This window comes from Lolium perenne, chromosome 5, assembly GCF_019359855.2.
Source record: "Lolium perenne isolate Kyuss_39 chromosome 5, Kyuss_2.0, whole genome shotgun sequence".
In the NCBI taxonomy this organism is placed as follows: Eukaryota; Viridiplantae; Streptophyta; class Magnoliopsida; order Poales; family Poaceae; genus Lolium; species Lolium perenne.
Genome location: NC_067248.2, coordinates 24,170,189 through 24,188,223, shown reverse-complemented (window position 1 = coordinate 24,188,223; position 18,035 = coordinate 24,170,189). Strand labels below are relative to the sequence as shown.

The 18,035-nt window shown below is 49.9% G+C and overlaps 1 protein-coding gene across 1 annotated transcript; it reads right to left on the bottom strand.

Moving 5' to 3' along the window:
- Positions 1 to 12,946: 12,946 nt before the first annotated feature.
- LOC127298753 (disease resistance protein RGA5-like) lies at positions 12,947 to 17,168 on the bottom strand. Its single transcript, XM_051328608.2, has 2 exons — positions 16,096 to 17,168; positions 12,947 to 15,180 (listed from the first exon to the last, which is right to left on the bottom strand). The coding sequence occupies exons 1-2, from the start codon at positions 17,079 to 17,081 to the stop codon at positions 13,131 to 13,133; spliced, it is 3,036 nt and encodes a 1,011-aa protein (XP_051184568.1). The 5' UTR covers positions 17,082 to 17,168; the 3' UTR covers positions 12,947 to 13,130.
- Between the last annotated feature and the right edge of the window lie 867 nt (positions 17,169 to 18,035).

The window sequence follows — 18,035 nt, the reverse complement described above, 5'->3', positions numbered from 1 at the left end:
ATGGAGCCGCGCGGGGTGTGAAACGCCCAGCTCTTGAAGCTCGACCTTTAATCTTTGCTTCATCAGCCAACTGTGATTCAGCTTCTCTTGCATGATGTAACAATTGATTCATATTGGTGTAACTGTAGTGACGAACAATGCCTTTGATATCATACTTCAAGCCGTTGAGGAAACGCTGCATTATCATCTCGAGAGACTCACGGACACGGCCACGCTGCATAAGCATCTCCATCTCCATGTAGTATTCATCCACAGTCTTCACACCTTGTCTCAATAGAGTCAATTTATCAAATATATTCCGCAAGTAATTTGTAGGCACAAAGCGAGAAGTCATCGCCTCCTTCATAGCACGCCATGTGCGTATAGGTTTCTCACCATCCTCAGCTCGGTTACGAACAAATGCATCCCACCAACGCAAAGCATGGCCATCAAATTCGGAAGAAGCAAGCTTGATCTTCCTATCTTCAGTATAATGTGGATGTAAGCTCCATAACTTCTCAATCTTGAGCTCCCAAGTGAGGTATTCTTCCACATCAGCTCCTCCTTCAAACTTGGGTATAGAAAACTTGGGCTTACCCAATCCATCTTCCTCATCATGTCCACGACCATGGCGGTCAAGCGGAGCCCATCCTCGAGGACGATTACCACGTGGCGCACCACGAGCATTGTGTGCGTCATCTTGAAGCTCAGGATCTTCGTCATCGTCTTGTTGTTGTTGTGCTTGCAAATTCTCAACAAGTAAGTGCAAGTCAGCAAGACTGCGTTGTATATCCGTCGTTTGATCTTGCATCCTAGTGACGGTCGCACTTGTAGCATCCAGCTTCTGGGAGATCCCTTGGACCGTTCCCGAAAGAGCATCATATTGAGTGCGGGATTCACGTCGCATCTCATTACGAAGAGCTTGATACTCCCTCCAGGTGATGATATCTGCAGAATCCTTGTTTTCCTGGTTAACAATTTTTTCATCACTAGCAGACATGATTAGTAGGTTAGTGCACTAACTCAAAAATATTTGGTGGTACTCTCACAACTCACTCAAAGACTGATAAGAAAAGGAGATCTTACCGTTCCAAAGTAAATTAGTGTTGCTTACCACCTGTAGTAACAACTAGTGCACGGATGTAGTAAAGCGAATATCAAGGGTATAAGAACAAATCACACGGCAAAGAAGGATATATGTGGGGCTGTAGGTGGGCTACCTATTTGCACCAATAACAAACTCTAGCGCTGACCGTAGACAACCAATGATACTCAATCAAGGCGATAAATGTGGCAATGCAACTATATGTAGGAAAGGTTGCAATGCACTAGAGAGACGCTAGCAAAGCTCAACGAGACAGGCACAAGATTGCTCAACTACGGGTGCAGTAAAGTAAACTTAGGCCTACACTTGATTCTTCTAGCACTTCACTTTTCTTTTTGGATTTTTCTGTTTGTATAACACATAGCTATGTAGCTCTTTTTGCTTCTTTTGTATTTTCTCTTTTTTTGATTTTATGACTCAACTCCTTGATAACACAGCCAACAAAATATGCAAAGCACCATACCCTAATGAGCAGCCTGACGAGCGGTAAAACTAGTCTCTTATGGGGAAGTTCCTAATCACGTATATCGATAGGTTGTGGTGATGGTTGGGAAAAGCACACTGTACGCTATGTGGACTCGGAGTAACAATAACTAAAACTAGATGAAAGTAGAGACTCAAACCCTAACAACTAGATGAAAGACAAAGATACGCAAAAACAACTACAAAAAGCAACTAAAACTTCAAATTAGTGCAATCTAAGGCTATGGCAAACCCTAATCCTAATTTTTTTTGGCTTTTTCTGGATAGGAAACACTCACAACTCAACTATGGGGTGGATTGAGGAAAACTGGAAATCTGATACCAAGATGATAAGGGGTTGCCCGATCTTCTCAGTCAGCACGGTGGTGATGATGATCACGGGGTGATAGCAGCGGAGGAACACGTCGATGTAGTGGAAGATAACTTGTATGACACAACGAGATCTCTCGATTGGTCCCTGTTGCCAATGCAACAGCTCTCAACCCTGCAAGATATTCGCAACTCCACACACTTGCGCACGTAGCTGCCGACCACGAAGCGGTAAGTTGCAACCGTCTAATTCCCAATGGAACAACAGATCACACAAGACTTTAACAGGATCTACACAATATCAAGCAATATGGTGTAGAGAATTCAATAGTTTTGCAGAGCAAACAACTAAGAACTAGTGTTTATCTTAAACGTGGTCTAAAGCAGCTAGGGGGCGTCCTGGGCACTTATATAGGCGTCCGGGACGACCTCAGGTCGAAAAAGTACGAAAATAACCAACCCAGAATAGATCTGGTCGAGACAGACTCGGACACGGCCGGTCTGGGGGCCGGTCGACCGGGCCTGGGACCGGGTTGGCCGGTTCAAAACGGGCCAGGGACCGGGTGGCAACCGGGCTCTGAAATTGTCGTGCAGTAACCCGTCCGGTTGCAGTCAGCGTGGCGCCCGGTTGGCGCCGGGGTGGATCCGGCCTGCCGCTCGGTCAAACCGGGCCAGGGACCGGGCGCGTCGGCGTGGCGGCCGGTCTGACCGGGTGCTGGGCCGGCCTGGACTTCTTCTTCTCCTCTCACGCATGCCTCCTGCTCCTCCCTCGCGCGTCCATGAGATATCTTCATGTCCAGCTCCTTGTCCAGCTCCACGTCCATCTTCACTTCCTGCTGCTCCTCTCCTCCTCGTGTGATGCTTGTCTCCTCTTCATACCTGATGATACAAAAGTAATAGGATTTAGGTAGTATAAAGTTCTGATCAATCAAAGTATTGTTTAGGAACAAGTTCACCTGTTGTTTAAGTAGCTTCGCACGAGCTCTTGTAATCGGTCCAATCCTAACTTCATTGGACTTGAGCTTCACAGCAGGTTCATCTTCAGTAGGTAATGACGGAGGTGGTATTGAGGTAGGTATGTCCTCATCACAAGGGATACTGGTGTCACCAGAGATAGCCGACGGGCGGGAGGGTCGTGAATCGGTCGGAATCGATAGATCCAGCATCGGCGGCAGACAATCCGGCCCGGAATTTTCCCGAGCGGAGCGTCACGGCTGGAGCTTGCGGGCTCCGATGTGGGCTCGGGAAGAGGTTGTGGGGAGGTGAGAGGTTCGGCATAGCCGCGGGAGGTGGCAACGGAGGCGTGACGGCGGCGGCTATGGGGAGGTGGCCTGAGAAGACAGTGGTGGGCATGGTGGGGCACGAGCGGAGACTTCCAGCTCGGCAGTTGGCCTACTCCCGCTTCGTGTTGGGAGATATAGGAAGTGCCTCTTGGCTTTGCAAATATACCAAGTGGAGGGTTCAATATCCAAGCTTGCTAAAAAATATTGAGGGGGACACTCTTAGAGCAATAATTTAGAACTGAATTACTATATTTTCTGTTTTTTCCAACTCAAGTTTTAGATAAAAGGCTCGAAAAGCCCGACTTTAAATTAATAAAGCCCTCAGGTTCAGATTACAACACCGATCGACGTTGGGATTACCAGCTTACAATACACGCACACAATAGAGAAAAACGACATCCAAAACTAGACGAGCGCGACTACAACAAGCTAAGATAAGACAAGTGATGCTTGAGGTCTTCGGCTCGATCCTCTGAAGAGCATAGGAAGTCGCCGGCAGAAGAGGTGCCGGAATCCCCTCTAAATTGACTTCATAGGTGCAACATCTGGACATTCGGAGACCACGCAATGGAGAGCCAAACGAGCGACGCAGATCGGTGGTGTCTCAAGAGGCAAGGCCTTCAAGAAGGGAACACACATAAGTGACGCCATTGCTCTACCAAAAGGTCCAGGTTTTCACCTAGAGACACCAGACCGTGGTGGGGAGAAGGCCGATGCTCTTCGAAGATGCCTCCAAGGAGGGAATGGCACCCGTGGGTGTCACCATCATCGGCGCCGGAAAACCGCGCAAGGCTTTCGCCCGAGACATCGGCTTCAACAATGCAACAGCCACTCCACTGCAGTGTCACTCAGGCACCCGCCGTGATACACCACCCTTCTAGCGGCGCACAAACGAAGCAAAAAAGAGGACCTTTTTCTCGCAGGACCGACGAAAACAGAGAACACGAGATGGAGGATAGGACGTTCTCGTCACCTGCGGGCGTTGTTGCCGAAAGAACATAGAGGAGGCGGGGGAACCATGGGAGCCCCTGCTCCGGTCCCGTTGGCAGCGAGTCACCCTAGAGTGCGCGTGCACGAGATCCCACCTCTCCAAGACTCTCACCACCAGAGGACCGTCCAAGACAAGCAGCAACCTATTATCACCGGAATTTGACCAAGTCAGAGGTGGGCCGCGATCAAGGTGGACTTGAAGATTATATATTGAAGAATATACGTGAATCGGCCTTGAATAGCAAGTTTGGGCTAGTTTGCCCTTGTATCTGTAACATAGTAGGATACGTGTTGATGTAGTTAGAGTTGGGCCCGTGCCCGGTTGGGACTATTCCCACGATTAGAGAGTCTACAGACTATAAATATGTATCTAGGGTTTATGGAATAAACAACAACCAACGTTCAACCAACACAAATCAATCTCGGCGCATCGCCAACTCCTTCGTCTCGAGGGTTTCTACCGGTAAGCGACATGCTGCCTAGATCGCATCTTGCGATCTAGGCAGCACAAGCTCCACGTTGTTCATGCGTTGCTCGTACTGAAGCCTTGTTGATGGCGAGCAACGTAGTTATCATAGATGTGTTAGGGTTAGCATAGTTCTTCGTATCATATGCTTGCATAGTGCAACCCCTGCATATCTAGCCGCCCTTACACCTATCTTAGGTGTAGGGGCGGCACCCCGCTTGATCATAATTTAGTAGATCTGATCCGTTACGGTTGCTCCTTGTTCATCAAGGATTAGTTTAATATCTGCAATAGTTAGGCCTTATAAGGGGCTGGAGGATCCAGCGGCACGTAGGGTGTCGTTCGCAAGTCCTAGACAGGATGTTCCGGGGATCAACCTTGTGTTGGTTTTTAGGCCTTGTCTAGGATCGGCTTACGATCACCGTGCGTGGCCGCGAGGCCCAATCCTGAGTAGGATGTTCCGATTATGCGGTGAAAACCCCAAATCGTCGTAGATCTCATTAGCTTTATCTTGATCAAGCAGGACCACCATATATTCGTGCACCTCGTACGAATCATGGGTGGATCGGCTCCCATGAGCCGATTCACAGGATAACCTGAGAGCCGATCGAGGCTCGTATTTAATGTTTACGTGTATGCCATGCAGGAAACTAAGCGAGGCATCTCCATCACCTTCCTGACCAGGTATAGGTCAGGTGGCACGCCCTAGCATCAGCATCGGACGTGTGACCAGAAAGCTTTGCGGGCCGTCGCTCGGAGGGACCAGGGCCAGCCGAAGCCCTAAGTTGTTCCCGGCTCTACTGTGTTGCCTGTCGCTGCCCGCCGGTGGGTTTCTGACGACAACACATTCTGGCACGCCCGGTGGGACAAGCGGCTACATCAACCACATCGCCATCTACATCTGAGATGGCGGACGGCACGCCAGTCACATACGACGACCTGACCGAGGAGCTCAAGAAGAAGCACGACGAGATCAAAGCACTCCTCGAAGCCGACCTCATCGGCTCTTTCCACAGGACCCGTTCCCATGGCATCAGATGGAAGGGGTTCTCGCCTAACGGTGCACTAGATGGGATAGACCTCTCTACCCCGTCGGAGGAACACACCAGGTCCCTGCGGCAGGAGATCAACTATTTGGTGGGACACTCGCTACACCGCCACTCTGAAAACCTGGTAAACACGTTGGAGCGTGTCGCTCTTCGCGTGATCCAGGAGATCATGAGGCACCAGTACTCGCCGTCAGGACCAGCTCTCGGGACACATCAAGGAGAGTTGCCACTCCAGTCCCGTCCACCGCTGCCATTTGCGTTGGCAGCACCAGAGGTGCCGGCTTCACCGGCATTCGTCGTCTACAAGATCGGTGGTGACCCTAGTGACTGCCAGTTCTTGCAGGAGGCACCTAAGGAGATCCCTCACGGGTACATGTGCACGTATGTGCCAGATTGCGGTAACTGGGCTCTCACAAACCAGGCCGCGACATCAGGGGCTTCTGGGAAGACAGGAGGAACGTCAGCAACGGATCGTGAGAAGCAGACGTGGCTAACTAAATACGCCACCCCGACGAACCTCCAGAGCACAGCTCCTGCAGTTGGCTCAGAGCTGGAAAAACAAGCGTGGCTGGCTAAGTACGCCACCCCGGCGAATCTGCAGAGTTCGACTCCTACAGCCAGCACCGTGGATCAGATCAGCACGATCCTGAGGGACCAGTTCGGCATGGTGCCGAAAAGAAGGACGATCGGCTATTCCAAGCCGTATCCTGATGAATACGAATTGGTCCCACTACCACCTAAGTATCGGCTCCCTGATTTCTCCAAATTCAGTGGATCGGATGGCTCCAGCTCCATCGAGCATGTAAGCCGATACTTGGCGCAGCTTGGAACGGCTTCAGTGTCGGATCCACTACGCGTGAGGTACTTCTCACAGTCCCTCACGGGATCGGCTTTCGGGTGGTACACCTCGTTGCCACCGAACTCGATCCAGACTTGGAAGCAGTTGGAAGAACAGTTCCACATGCAGTATCACTCAGACGCTGCCGAGTCTGGCCTTGCCGATCTAGCACAAGTACGTCAGAAGCGTGGAGAAACCGTGGAAGAATACATCCAGCGCTTCAGAAATCTGAGGAACCGATGTTATTCGGTTCGTGTAACTGAAAAAGAAGCAGTCGAGTTGGCAGTAGCGGGCCTTGCCTCACAAATCAAGGACATGGCCTCCCAAGCAGATTATCCCTCATTGGCGCACATGGTTCAGAAACTATCAGCATATGAACAGCGCCACCCGGACCTGTACCAGGACAAATTCAAGCGTGCAGTAGTCCTGGTCGATGCAGAGGAAGACACGGTGTCTGCGGGAGATCAAGAGGTAGCAGTGGCTGAATGGACTCGGGGGGCAACCCCCGTGTCCTGCAAATGGGTAAAGCCACCAGGCCCGCCCAGGGGGTTTGATTTTGACGTGACCAAGACTGAACAAATCTTCGACCTGTTACTCAAGGAGAAGCAGTTGAAGATACCCGAAGGTCTCAAATTCCCCATGGTACAAGAGCTGAACGGAAAGCCATACTGCAAATGGCATAATTCGCTCTCCCATGCCACCAACGACTGCAGGGTGTGGCGTCAGCAGATCCAAATGGCGATAGAACAAGGACGGCTGATTTTCAACCAGTACGCCATGAAGGTCGACACTCACCCCTTCCCCGCCGTCAACATGGTGGGATGCACTTACCCTGAAGGTTGCCAGCCAGGACCCTCGTTCAGCATCAACATGGTAGGACCTGGGAACCACTCTGGCGAAGGTGGAGACGAGGGCAGCTGCTCTCATAGCAAGGACACAGAGGAGGCCGCTCCACGCGATCGGCTCCGTCATGATGGCAAGCGCTACGTTACAGAGGGAGAAGTGAAGAACATAACATATCAGCGACCCCTCTCTGATCACCTCCTCAACAAATATGTAAGTCAGTATGACCAACGCCGACGGTCCAGCTATGATAATGAAGGAGATCGTCTGGCTAGAGAAGCCAGAAGATATCGTCGGCATGATCACGATGAGGAGGAGCACGAGCGCCGTGCCATAGGAAAATCAAGGGAGCAAGACGACAACGACAGGCACTGGGACTGCCCCTTCTTCAGACACTGCTGGGATTCAGGAATGAGCCGATTGCCCACAATCGGCAATTGCCCAGAATGCAACCAGAAGAAGGAGGAGGCAGCCAACGTGTCTGTGTTCAAGCGCCTAGGGCCTCTCCCGCCACAAAGCAAACGCGCTGAGTCACCTCGTTGGGCAGATCTCGAGGATTCAGAAGACGAGGGAGAAGAAGAAGAAGACAGGTACCACCGGCCAAGGTGGTGCCCTGATGGACTCAGCCGTTCCCAAAAGCGCAGGGTTCAGCGATTGCGCGGCCTGGAGGAAGCCGAAAGGTTGTACTTGCATACGCTAAGGAAGGCGCGACCTGATCTGGCTGCAAAAGTTCAGCGAACCCTGGATGAAGAGGGTCGTCCACAAAAAATGGAGTGGCGCCCCAAGCAAAGGAAAGCCGATGATGAAACATCGGCTGGCACAAACATGGTGTTCATCCTCCCTTCGGAGTTCAGTGCTCCAGGATTAGACGAGGCACCTGTGGCACAACTTGACTGCGGCCCACGGCCGGTTATCTTTGAGAAACCACGAGAGAAGAGCTACAGACATCTGAAGGCCCTGTACTTGCGAGGTTATATCGATGGGAGGCCTGTAAATAAGATGCTGGTGGACACCGGAGCGGCAGTCAACATCATGCCGTACTCTATGCTACGACGGCTGGGACGCTCTAGCTCAGATCTAATCAAGACCAACGTGACATTGAGCGATTTCAACGGCCAAGCGTCTGACGCACAAGGTGTTCTGAACGTGGATCTGACCGTAGGAAGGAAAACTATCCCTACAACGTTCTTCATCGTCGATAGCACGAGCACGTATGCTGTTCTGCTAGGAAGAGATTGGATCCACGCCAACTGCTGCATTCCCTCCACGATGCACCAGTGCATAATACAGTGGGATGGAGATGAGGTAGAAGTCGTCCAGGCCGATGACTCAGCCGAAATTTCAACGGCTGGCATGAACGCATGGGAAGCAGCAGGCCAAGAACCCCTCTCAGGTATCAATTTGGACGACTGCGAGCGCATCGACGTGACGAAGGGAAGGGTTAAACTGGTCTTATCCACTGGCCTGACCATGTAGCTGAAGCGAAGCGATGAGCAAATGGGGCAAGGCCGATCCTTGTGATCGGCCCCAAAAATTACGAAGGGACATTACGGAACCTTCACTGAGCGCTTCAATCAATATGGAGGCCGATTCCAGCAATCGGCCAAAATTATCTTTACCACATATTCTGCTTATGTTCAGCATCGACCTACTGAGCAGCGACCACGTCGGCGGATGAAAGTCAGCACGAATCCTTGCGGAGCCGACGTGCAAGTGCAGTGCCCTGGCTAACCATAAAAGCCGATATCTGCAGTTCCCTGACAGATTCGGCTCGGGGGGCACCTAATCAGATGAACATGTGCAGTAAACATATGTGCAGTGAAATATTGGGGCCGATAGGAGAAAATCGGCCAGTAAAAAAAAAAAATTTGGACAGCCGATGCAAGGGCATCGACTTTAGAATTGAGAAGCAGCCGATGCGCAGCCATCGACTCTAGTGCAATTATGCGAGGTTTACCGAATCTCCACCGAATCCAGGCCAGCTGTGGTGCTTTCTGCTTCTTCGCGGGAGTAAAACAATGGGAATTTCTTCAGCTGCTTCGAGCCGATCCGGGTTCCTGAACCTTCTTGTCAGGGATTTCCAACCGTTGATGCTAGTTCAGCCGTGTTGACAGAAGGGGTTATCAGCTTTCTAAGGAGGAATGGTGATCGGTTGTGGCGCATCCTCCCTAACATTCTCGCCTCGAGTAAGGCTCGGGGGGCAGCAGGCCTGGTGGATGCTCTGTTGAAGAGCCGATTGGGGTACCATCGGCTGATCTTTCGTCGCAACCTTCTTCACAAGATGATGAGTGTGAAAGGACCATTAGGTTTGGTTGAAAGAATTCAAAGGCTTCCCTGAAGATTCTGCGTTATCAACCAGGTTTAAAAATCATCAGTTGAAGAATGGAAGGGTAAAATTTGAAGGACCGATGCATTGCTATCGGCTCATTACGCATTGGCAAAGGGGACAAATCGGCAAGGTCAGTAGAAGAGGAAATCGGCTAAATTAAGCTCAGAGGAAATCGGCAAAATCAAATTGGGGAAGGTTCTTCATTGATAGGCGAGATTTCTTACATAAAAAGCTGATTGCTATCAAAAGGAAGTACTAGGGGATACATTGCCCCATCTACTGCTACTGGCCTTATACTAGAGGTCCTATCTACGGGCCGTCGCTGCCCTCGTCGTCGCCGTCGTCGCCGCTGTCGGCGCTGCTCTCGGCGGGCTCGTCGTCGCTCCAATGGCCGCCGACTGGGCCCTCATTGTCCTCGTCCTCTTCATCAGCGTCGTCGTCGTCGCTGTCGAAGTCGCTGAGGTTGCCCGGCCAAGGGCAGAACCGCTTGGCCGGCGGCTCGTCGGAGGAGGTGTCGTCCTCCTCCTCCTCCTCGTCTTCCTCCTCCTCCTCCTCGGGGGAGGAGAAGTTACAGGAGAAGCGATCGTCGTCGCTCTCCTCCTCTGTTTCCCCGTCGGCGAGGAAGCAGAGGTCGCTCTCCCCGTCGGTCAGGGACTGGTCGTCCTCCGACCAGATGGAGAAGTCATGGCTAGACTCCTCCCCGGCCTCAATGGCGCGGCGGGTATTGGCAGCGTGGACCTCCGCCGGGTTCGGCTCCGGCGTCGGCTCGCGGGAAGAGGAGGACTGGCTGGAAAGATCCGATGGAGCAGAGGAGGAAGAAGACATGGTGGCGCAGGAGGGTTTTTGGGATTGCTAATGCGAAGGGGATGTGGAGATAAGCATGCGAAGCGGTTAAATAAAGGTGATGTAGTGGGGATTCAATGCCACAACGGTTCCCGAGGAGGTGGTGCCCGAAGAATAAAGCGCAGATCATGCGGAGAAGTTGAGAAGACGGGACATCATGATGAAGGATCTGCGATGGTTACGCTTTCTGCTATGACATGACCCGGTGAAGGAAGGACAGAGTGATTTTGGAATTATCAATTCCAAAACCAGGGGGGCATGTGTTATCACCGGAATTTGACCAAGTCAGAGGTGGGCCGCGATCAAGGTGGACTTGAAGATTATATATTGAAGAATATACGTGAATCGGCCTTGAATAGCAAGTTTGGGCTAGTTTGCCCTTGTATCTGTAACATAGTAGGATACGTGTTGATGTAGTTAGAGTTGGGCCCGTGCCCGGTTGGGACTATTCCCACGATTAGAGAGTCTACGGACTATAAATATGTATCTAGGGTTTATGGAATAAACAACAACCAACGTTCAACCAACACAAATCAATCTCGGCGCATCGCCAACTCCTTCGTCTCGAGGGTTTCTACCGGTAAGCGACATGCTGCCTAGATCGCATCTTGCGATCTAGGCGGCCTAAGCTCCACGTTGTTCATGCGTTGCTCGTGCGAAGCCTTGTTGATGGCGAGCAACGTAGTTATCATAGATGTGTTAGGGTTAGCATAGTTCTTCGTATCATATGCTTGCATAGTGCAACCCTGCATATCTAGCCGCCCTTACACCTATCTTAGGTGTAGGGCGACACCCGCTTGATCATAATTTAGTAGATCTGATCCGTTACGGTTGCTCCTTGTTCATCAAGGATTAGTTTAATATCTGCAATAGTTAGGCCTTATAAGGGGTTTGGAGGATCCGGCGCACGTAGGGTGTCGTTCGCAAGTCTTAGACAGGATGTTCCGGGGATCAACCTTGTGTTGGTTTTTAGGCCTTGTCTAGGATCGGCTTACGATCACCGTGCGTGGCCGCGAGGCCCAATCCTGAGTAGGATGTTCCGATTATGCGGTGAAAACCCCAAATCGTCGTAGATCTCATTAGCTTTATCTTGATCAAGCAGGACCACCATATATTCGTGCACCTCGTACGAATCATGGGTGGATCGGCTCCCATGAGCCGATTCACAGGATAACCTGAGAGCCGATCGAGGCTCGTATTTAATGTTTACGTGTATGCCATGCAGGAAACTAAGCGAGGCATCTCCATCACCTTCCTGACCAGGTATAGGTCAGGTGGCACGCCCTAGCATCAGCATCGGACGTGTGACCAGAAAGCTTTGCGGGCCGTCGCTCAGAGGGACCAGGGCCAGCCGAAGCCCTAAGTTGTTCCCGGCTCTACTGTGTTGCCTGTCGCTGCCCGCCGGTGGTTTTCTGACGACAACACAACCACACCTCGACGCGCACCTCTCCGGCTGGCCACCGCCAATCCAACTCAAGTAGAGAATATAGCAATGTTATTGGAGATCCTCTTGCCATTCCTCGTGCGATTTGCCATGTGTGGAGGACAGGGCGATGGTGGACGATGTGCTCAGGGGCGGAGTGGCTTCTTGACGTCGTAGGCTACCTCCTAGGCCGTCGCGCCCGATGTGGACATGGCCAGGTGGAGAAGACGGGCATGGCGACCAGTGTGAGTAGCGTCAGTGCAGCGCCCCGACGCGGCGGTGACGGGCATCCAGTCGCCACTCGGGGCCCATGCACCAGCGCGACGGTCCTGGCGTCCTGCGGCGGACGACACCTTCATCGATGGCAACCTCCATTCAAGCTGGCCCGTCAAGCACTGCTCTACCGTACGGAAGACCTTCAGCCATCTCCCCAAACCGTAAGTATGCTTGTTTCTTGTAATTTCTTTTGGGCGTTCACCAGGTGTTCGGTCATTTGCCATGTCCGCGAACGATAATCACATTTTGATGCCGAACTATAAATCTATCAAATGAAGTTGTCTCTGTATGAAAAGATTTGAGGAATCTGACCAATTTGTATTAAGTCCCAATCTGAAAAATCTGGCGGGTGCGGACATTGTTGATGAAGATGGCCTCAATGGCTGCCCAGATACATGAGGAGGTGGACCTGGTGGAGGAGCTCGGTACAAGAGGTGTTGTAGAACCACGAATTGAAGGTCAAGTTGATCTTGGACCTCGCTGTGCTCCGTGATGTGCTCGGAGACGCCCATAATTGTCAGCTCCGGCATTTGCCGCCACATGTAGTAGTAGTGGCCCTGGAGTTCGAGCTTGACATGGATGTCATAGGTGATGTTGAGGGCGACGAGCTGGTGTGCACGGGAAGGAGCCGGAGGCTAGTCGGACTCGGTGCAGGAGTCGGCAAGTCAGTGGTGCCTGCCATGCGCAGGCGTTTGGATCATAGTATAATGATGTCATGAAAAAGCTAGTGTTCAGCTGAACTTAGTGCCTGGTATTCATCCTTGTGGGGTTCAGTTTATATAGAGAAATACATGAGGGAGAAAGAGAGAGAGATTACAACGTGCACTACCAGAATTTGTTAGGTTCCTAGGAGTACATCTTAGGCTAACCCTCTGTGCACGTACTTGACCAACTGACCCTTCATCAAGTGGCATCTATAATGCATAAATCATTTCCTCCTCATCGTCGTCTGACAAAGCAAAATCACCAATACTCTGAATGCAAATATCCGGACTCCCCGGATGCTTGCTAATCGCCATTTTGAGAGCAGCCTCAAGAGTTCGCCGCCTTTTAACAACCTCCTCTTCTTCAGGTGGCTGCCAACAATAACTGCCGGAAACTTTCCAGTCGAAGCCATACATATAAATATCCACCTTGAATACTTTGAGGCTTCCCAAATGCTCGATCCCGGTAAGTATACCACCATCGTCCTGCTGTGCCCCTGGATCTCCACACTCTATAAGGAGCCTCTCAAGCCTAGGCATAGCCCCTGACTCAAACGTCAGGCACGGCACCTTGTATCTGAAAGAGAACTCCTTGAGATTCATAAATGTTGTGCTGGAGACGATGATACCTTCTCCAGGTACCTCATTCGCAACAATCAATCTAAGATGCACCAGCGAGGTCAGCCCGGTAATAACCTCAACACCATGCCTCGAGAGGGACACGACTTGCACCTCCAAACTTCTGAGCATGTGCAGTTGGACAATCCAATTTGGGACAATGGAGAAGCGGAAGTCCACCATGTGGAGTCTCCGGAGATGGCAGGGAGTTGGTGACCAATGAGTTAAGACATCTTCATCGGAAGACTTGCCAATGATGGTTAGAGACCGAAGGTTGCGCACGCCGAGCTTGCTCATGCAGGAAAGCAGAGAATCGGCAGTATTTCCTCGGAAGGGAGATGAATAATATAGCTTCAGTTCTCTTAGATCGGCCAGCTCCCCAAGACCCTCCATGTTGTCCGCATCATTGGCAAATAGTCGTAGAGTACGTAAAGTATGGAGGGCTGTCAGCCTGCCTATCCGACCAGTCAGCCACACAGTCTTAGGAACAATCAGATGTTGTAGCGTCAAGGGTAACTCGCCAACATCTAGCTGGAAATAGTGCATTGTTTCTGATTCAACTATCTCCAATGTCTGCAAATGTTGTGATTTTCTCAAAAAAATTAGCATCTTCTCACACCCAGTTCCTCTGATCCTCAGATATCTCAGTTGGAAAAAAGTGCATGTGGGAGATAGATAACCTTCCTCGTCCTGCTTAACCTTGGACTTGCAAGCATCAATATGAAGAACTCGCAGGAGTTGGAACTTTGAGAGAGAAGGCATACATTGAACAGGCCCCCAAAAGTTGAATGATCTAACTTGGGTTAGTACTATGTTTCCAAGTGGGAGATTGCGTTCTGAATTTCCAACTTGTAGGGATAGCCGCCGAACTGCCAAAGAACCTCTCGTTCTATGCAGATCATTAATTACAGTGAGGAAATTTTCTTTGATGGACTTCAGTATGATAAATTCAAGCATTACATCATGTACACGGCAAGATAAAATATGCCCACAGTCATCAAAATGAGATACTTGGATCATATTTCTGTTGATGAGCTCACAGAAGTAGCTTTCTGCAATCTCCTCCGGTTCATAACCATGCACCTCAGTAACAATACCCTCGGCTATCCATCTCTTCACCAGATCATCCTTACTTATTTCAGTATCTTCCGGAAATATACCGAAATAGAGCATACATGTTTTAAGGTCCGCATGTAAATCATTATAGCCAAGATTCAGTACATGTCTCATCCCTCCTAAAGCAGGGTTTCCTTCCATCTGCGAACCTAAATGATTTTTTATCTTCTCCCAGGTTTCCGTTGAGTGTACCTCTTCATTGCTAGCCAAAATGCTGGCTACACTAAGAATGGCTAATGGCACCCCTCCACATTTCCTTAAAATTTCATCAGAAACATTCTTTAGTTGATCGGGACAAGCATCTTCTGTGTGGAAAATTCTTCTGTGAAATAATCTCCTTGAGTCAAGATCAGTAAGAGGTTTTATCTTGTACGCATGCCCATGGAAAGAAGAACAACATGCCTGAGCTACATCTTCAAGACGTGTAGTTGTTATAACTCTGCTACCCCGATTATTCTCCACAAACGAACATTTGATAATGTTCCATGCTTCCAATGTCCACAAATCATCAATCACAATAAGGTATCTGCCAAACACACAATGCACTTGTCATTCCAACAATACATAGAGGCCATATGCATCACTTTGATGCAAAGGCCGGGGTATGCCCCCATCTTGAAAAAAAATACCAACAACACATATAAACATGTACTCCTAGTAGAATCTGTAATCAGAGAGAGTTTAAAGAAATTAGAGGAAAAACATGATCATCTTTTAGGGACGAAGGTGGGAGCTGTACTACTGAAATAATAGGATTGCAATCAGCAGCCAAAAGGTCCTATGCCATCTGTGGAATTTTGCAACCAGGTAGGGGTCAAATGCTCCGGACTCACAAGATTGGCTAGAAAGTCTGCAACCTATTTTAGTTTCGACCAAGTTCCACGAGTACCAGCTCCCTTTCTCTGAAGGCCATCTCCTTCACCTCACTAACAGGGTGTCCCAAGATACAATCCGAGTGGAGGAAAACGATTGGCTGATCGGGATATCTCAAGGACGCCTTGATTAGCTATGCTTAACAACTTTTTGACAGGGCCCAGTTTAAAATGTGATATTTATGCATGATACAAATATGCCATTGATATAGAGAGTGCACTCACGGATTTCTAATAAATAGGGGTAAATTTCACAAAGCTTCACACTTCATCCACCCCTACCATTGATGTGCTTTATCATGATAATACACCATATATAAATCCTTGCTTTTTGAGTATCTGAAATTGCCGTGACTAAAGGCAGATCATATTTAACAAGCAGATACGCACACGTAATAACAAAGATAGCATGCTAGTCCTTTGTATATCTAACTTTGAGCGCAGACAGGCAAAATATACTATGAAGTTGTCTTACCCATTATCAAACTAAGGTACACCTACTGCAAATTGTTCAATTTAGTCTTGCAGATGTAAAGAAACAGCTTATCCAATTACTCATGTGAGCATACCTTTTGTCTTGCAGATGTTCCCTGATTTCATCGATGAGTTGGCACTCATCATTCTGGGCATAAGGCATCCGACCGCAAATCCCCAAGTATATATCTGAAAAGGCCTTGAGCATGCTGGGATTCCGAGACACCGATACAAAAGCCCTGCACTCGAATTGACTTTTCGTTGCAGCATAAACTTGGTTGGCCAGCGTTGTCTTGCCGATTCCTCCAGATCCAACAACAGCAATCACTTTAATCTGCTGCACCTCCTCCTCTGTTCCCAGCAGCTCGGCGAGCTTCTTCTTCGGGCCATCCATGCCGACAAGGCTGTCAGCCTCTGCATATAGAGCATGCACACGAGGGTCAACAGCCACAAGGCCCCGAGGAAGGCAGCCGATGACGGCCTCATCGAGCTTACCACTATATCTGTCGTGACGATTGCTTGTTTCCACGGCCCGGGCCTTCAGCTCTTGGATCCGGCCGGCAATTCTGTAGCGCGCCTGAAGCTTCTTGAGCCCGCTCAGAAGCCCGCCGCTGCCGCTATCGAGTTCATCAGTGAAGATGTCAACACAGTCCTCCATGTCGTAGGAGAGCTCCCGCACCTTGTCACGCCAGTCTCTCTGCTGCTCGTCGAGCTCGGTTCGGGCTAGCTTCAGGAGCAGGGCGTTCATGCTGCTCATCTCCTCCCTCAGCGAGGCGACCTCCTTCTTAGCTCCTTTGGACAGCTTATACTTCTTCTCCAGCAGCGCGGCGAGCTTGGGGAGCAGAGATCTCATCGCACCGGTCAGAGCGCTGGCCATCACCACCTCCATTGGTTGCAGGATCTCTTCTCCCACACTCGAACGAAGCAGAGATAAGAAGCACAAATGGTATGGGCAGTAGAGCACCCACGCAGCATTACATAAGCAGTTTCCGCGTAGCATCCAAATGGAGAGAAGGACGCTTCCGCGTAGACTTTGCCTGGTGGTCACGCCTGATATGGCTATAGCACGTATCATTTTCATACGAGAATCTTGGACTAGTTCTGTCCTGGAATGACTGTCAACTCGCGTACTGGCACCCAGCCACCCACGTACTGAGCAAAGTAGTTGGTGTTCCACTAAAAGTACATACCTTCGGCAGGCAGTGTATTTTTCTAGATAATTTTCAGAAATTATCACAAGAGGACGTTAGGAATTTAGTCTTACAACGCGGCGGAATTCGAGTCATATTGTGGTTTTTAGTGGATTTGACAGAGGAGCAATGCAAAAGTTGATGTCACCCAATTAAAATCTAACTCTCAAGATTAAAAATATTTTGTAAGCTAAACGTCTGCCTGACTCATAAGTTTCCGATCATGTTATAACAAGTTACCAATTTCGTCAGAAAAAATGACCATGACAGATCTCACAGGCCCATGCGCTTGATCGGCTCTGCGCCCCGGGGCTCCCAGTTCACTCAGTATAGTCTACAAACATAAGCTCTCCAGTCTCCAGTACATAACGTGCAGATGCAGAACATAGAAAAATCCAAGGCGAAGTAGAAATTTCAGAAACAAGACTAACAAACTGGATAATTGTTTGAAAAGCACTCGGCCGAGCAGCAGACCGCTACTAACCTGGAAGAAGCACAGAGATGGAGCTAGCAGCTCGTGTAGAAACAAAGAGAGTCAGATTAGATCAGCCATCCTACCAGTTCGTGCGACAGGCGTCTGGCTCGGTGCGCTGCTCACGTGGAAGGCTCTCGGCCACGTCAGCGCCAACCAGTGAGCCCAGACCGTCAGTTTTCAGCTTAACGCATCGAGCAATTTACTCTTTCTTGTAAAAATCAATATCCACTAAGCTGATGCATGACGAACCAGTACAAATTAAAGCCTTGTACATCCCATATGAGCAGATGGTGTGTAGACAAAAGGCTAACAAAAATATCATCCTGGCCCCTTTCATTCTGGAATCCATATTTGTGAGATCTGCGATCAC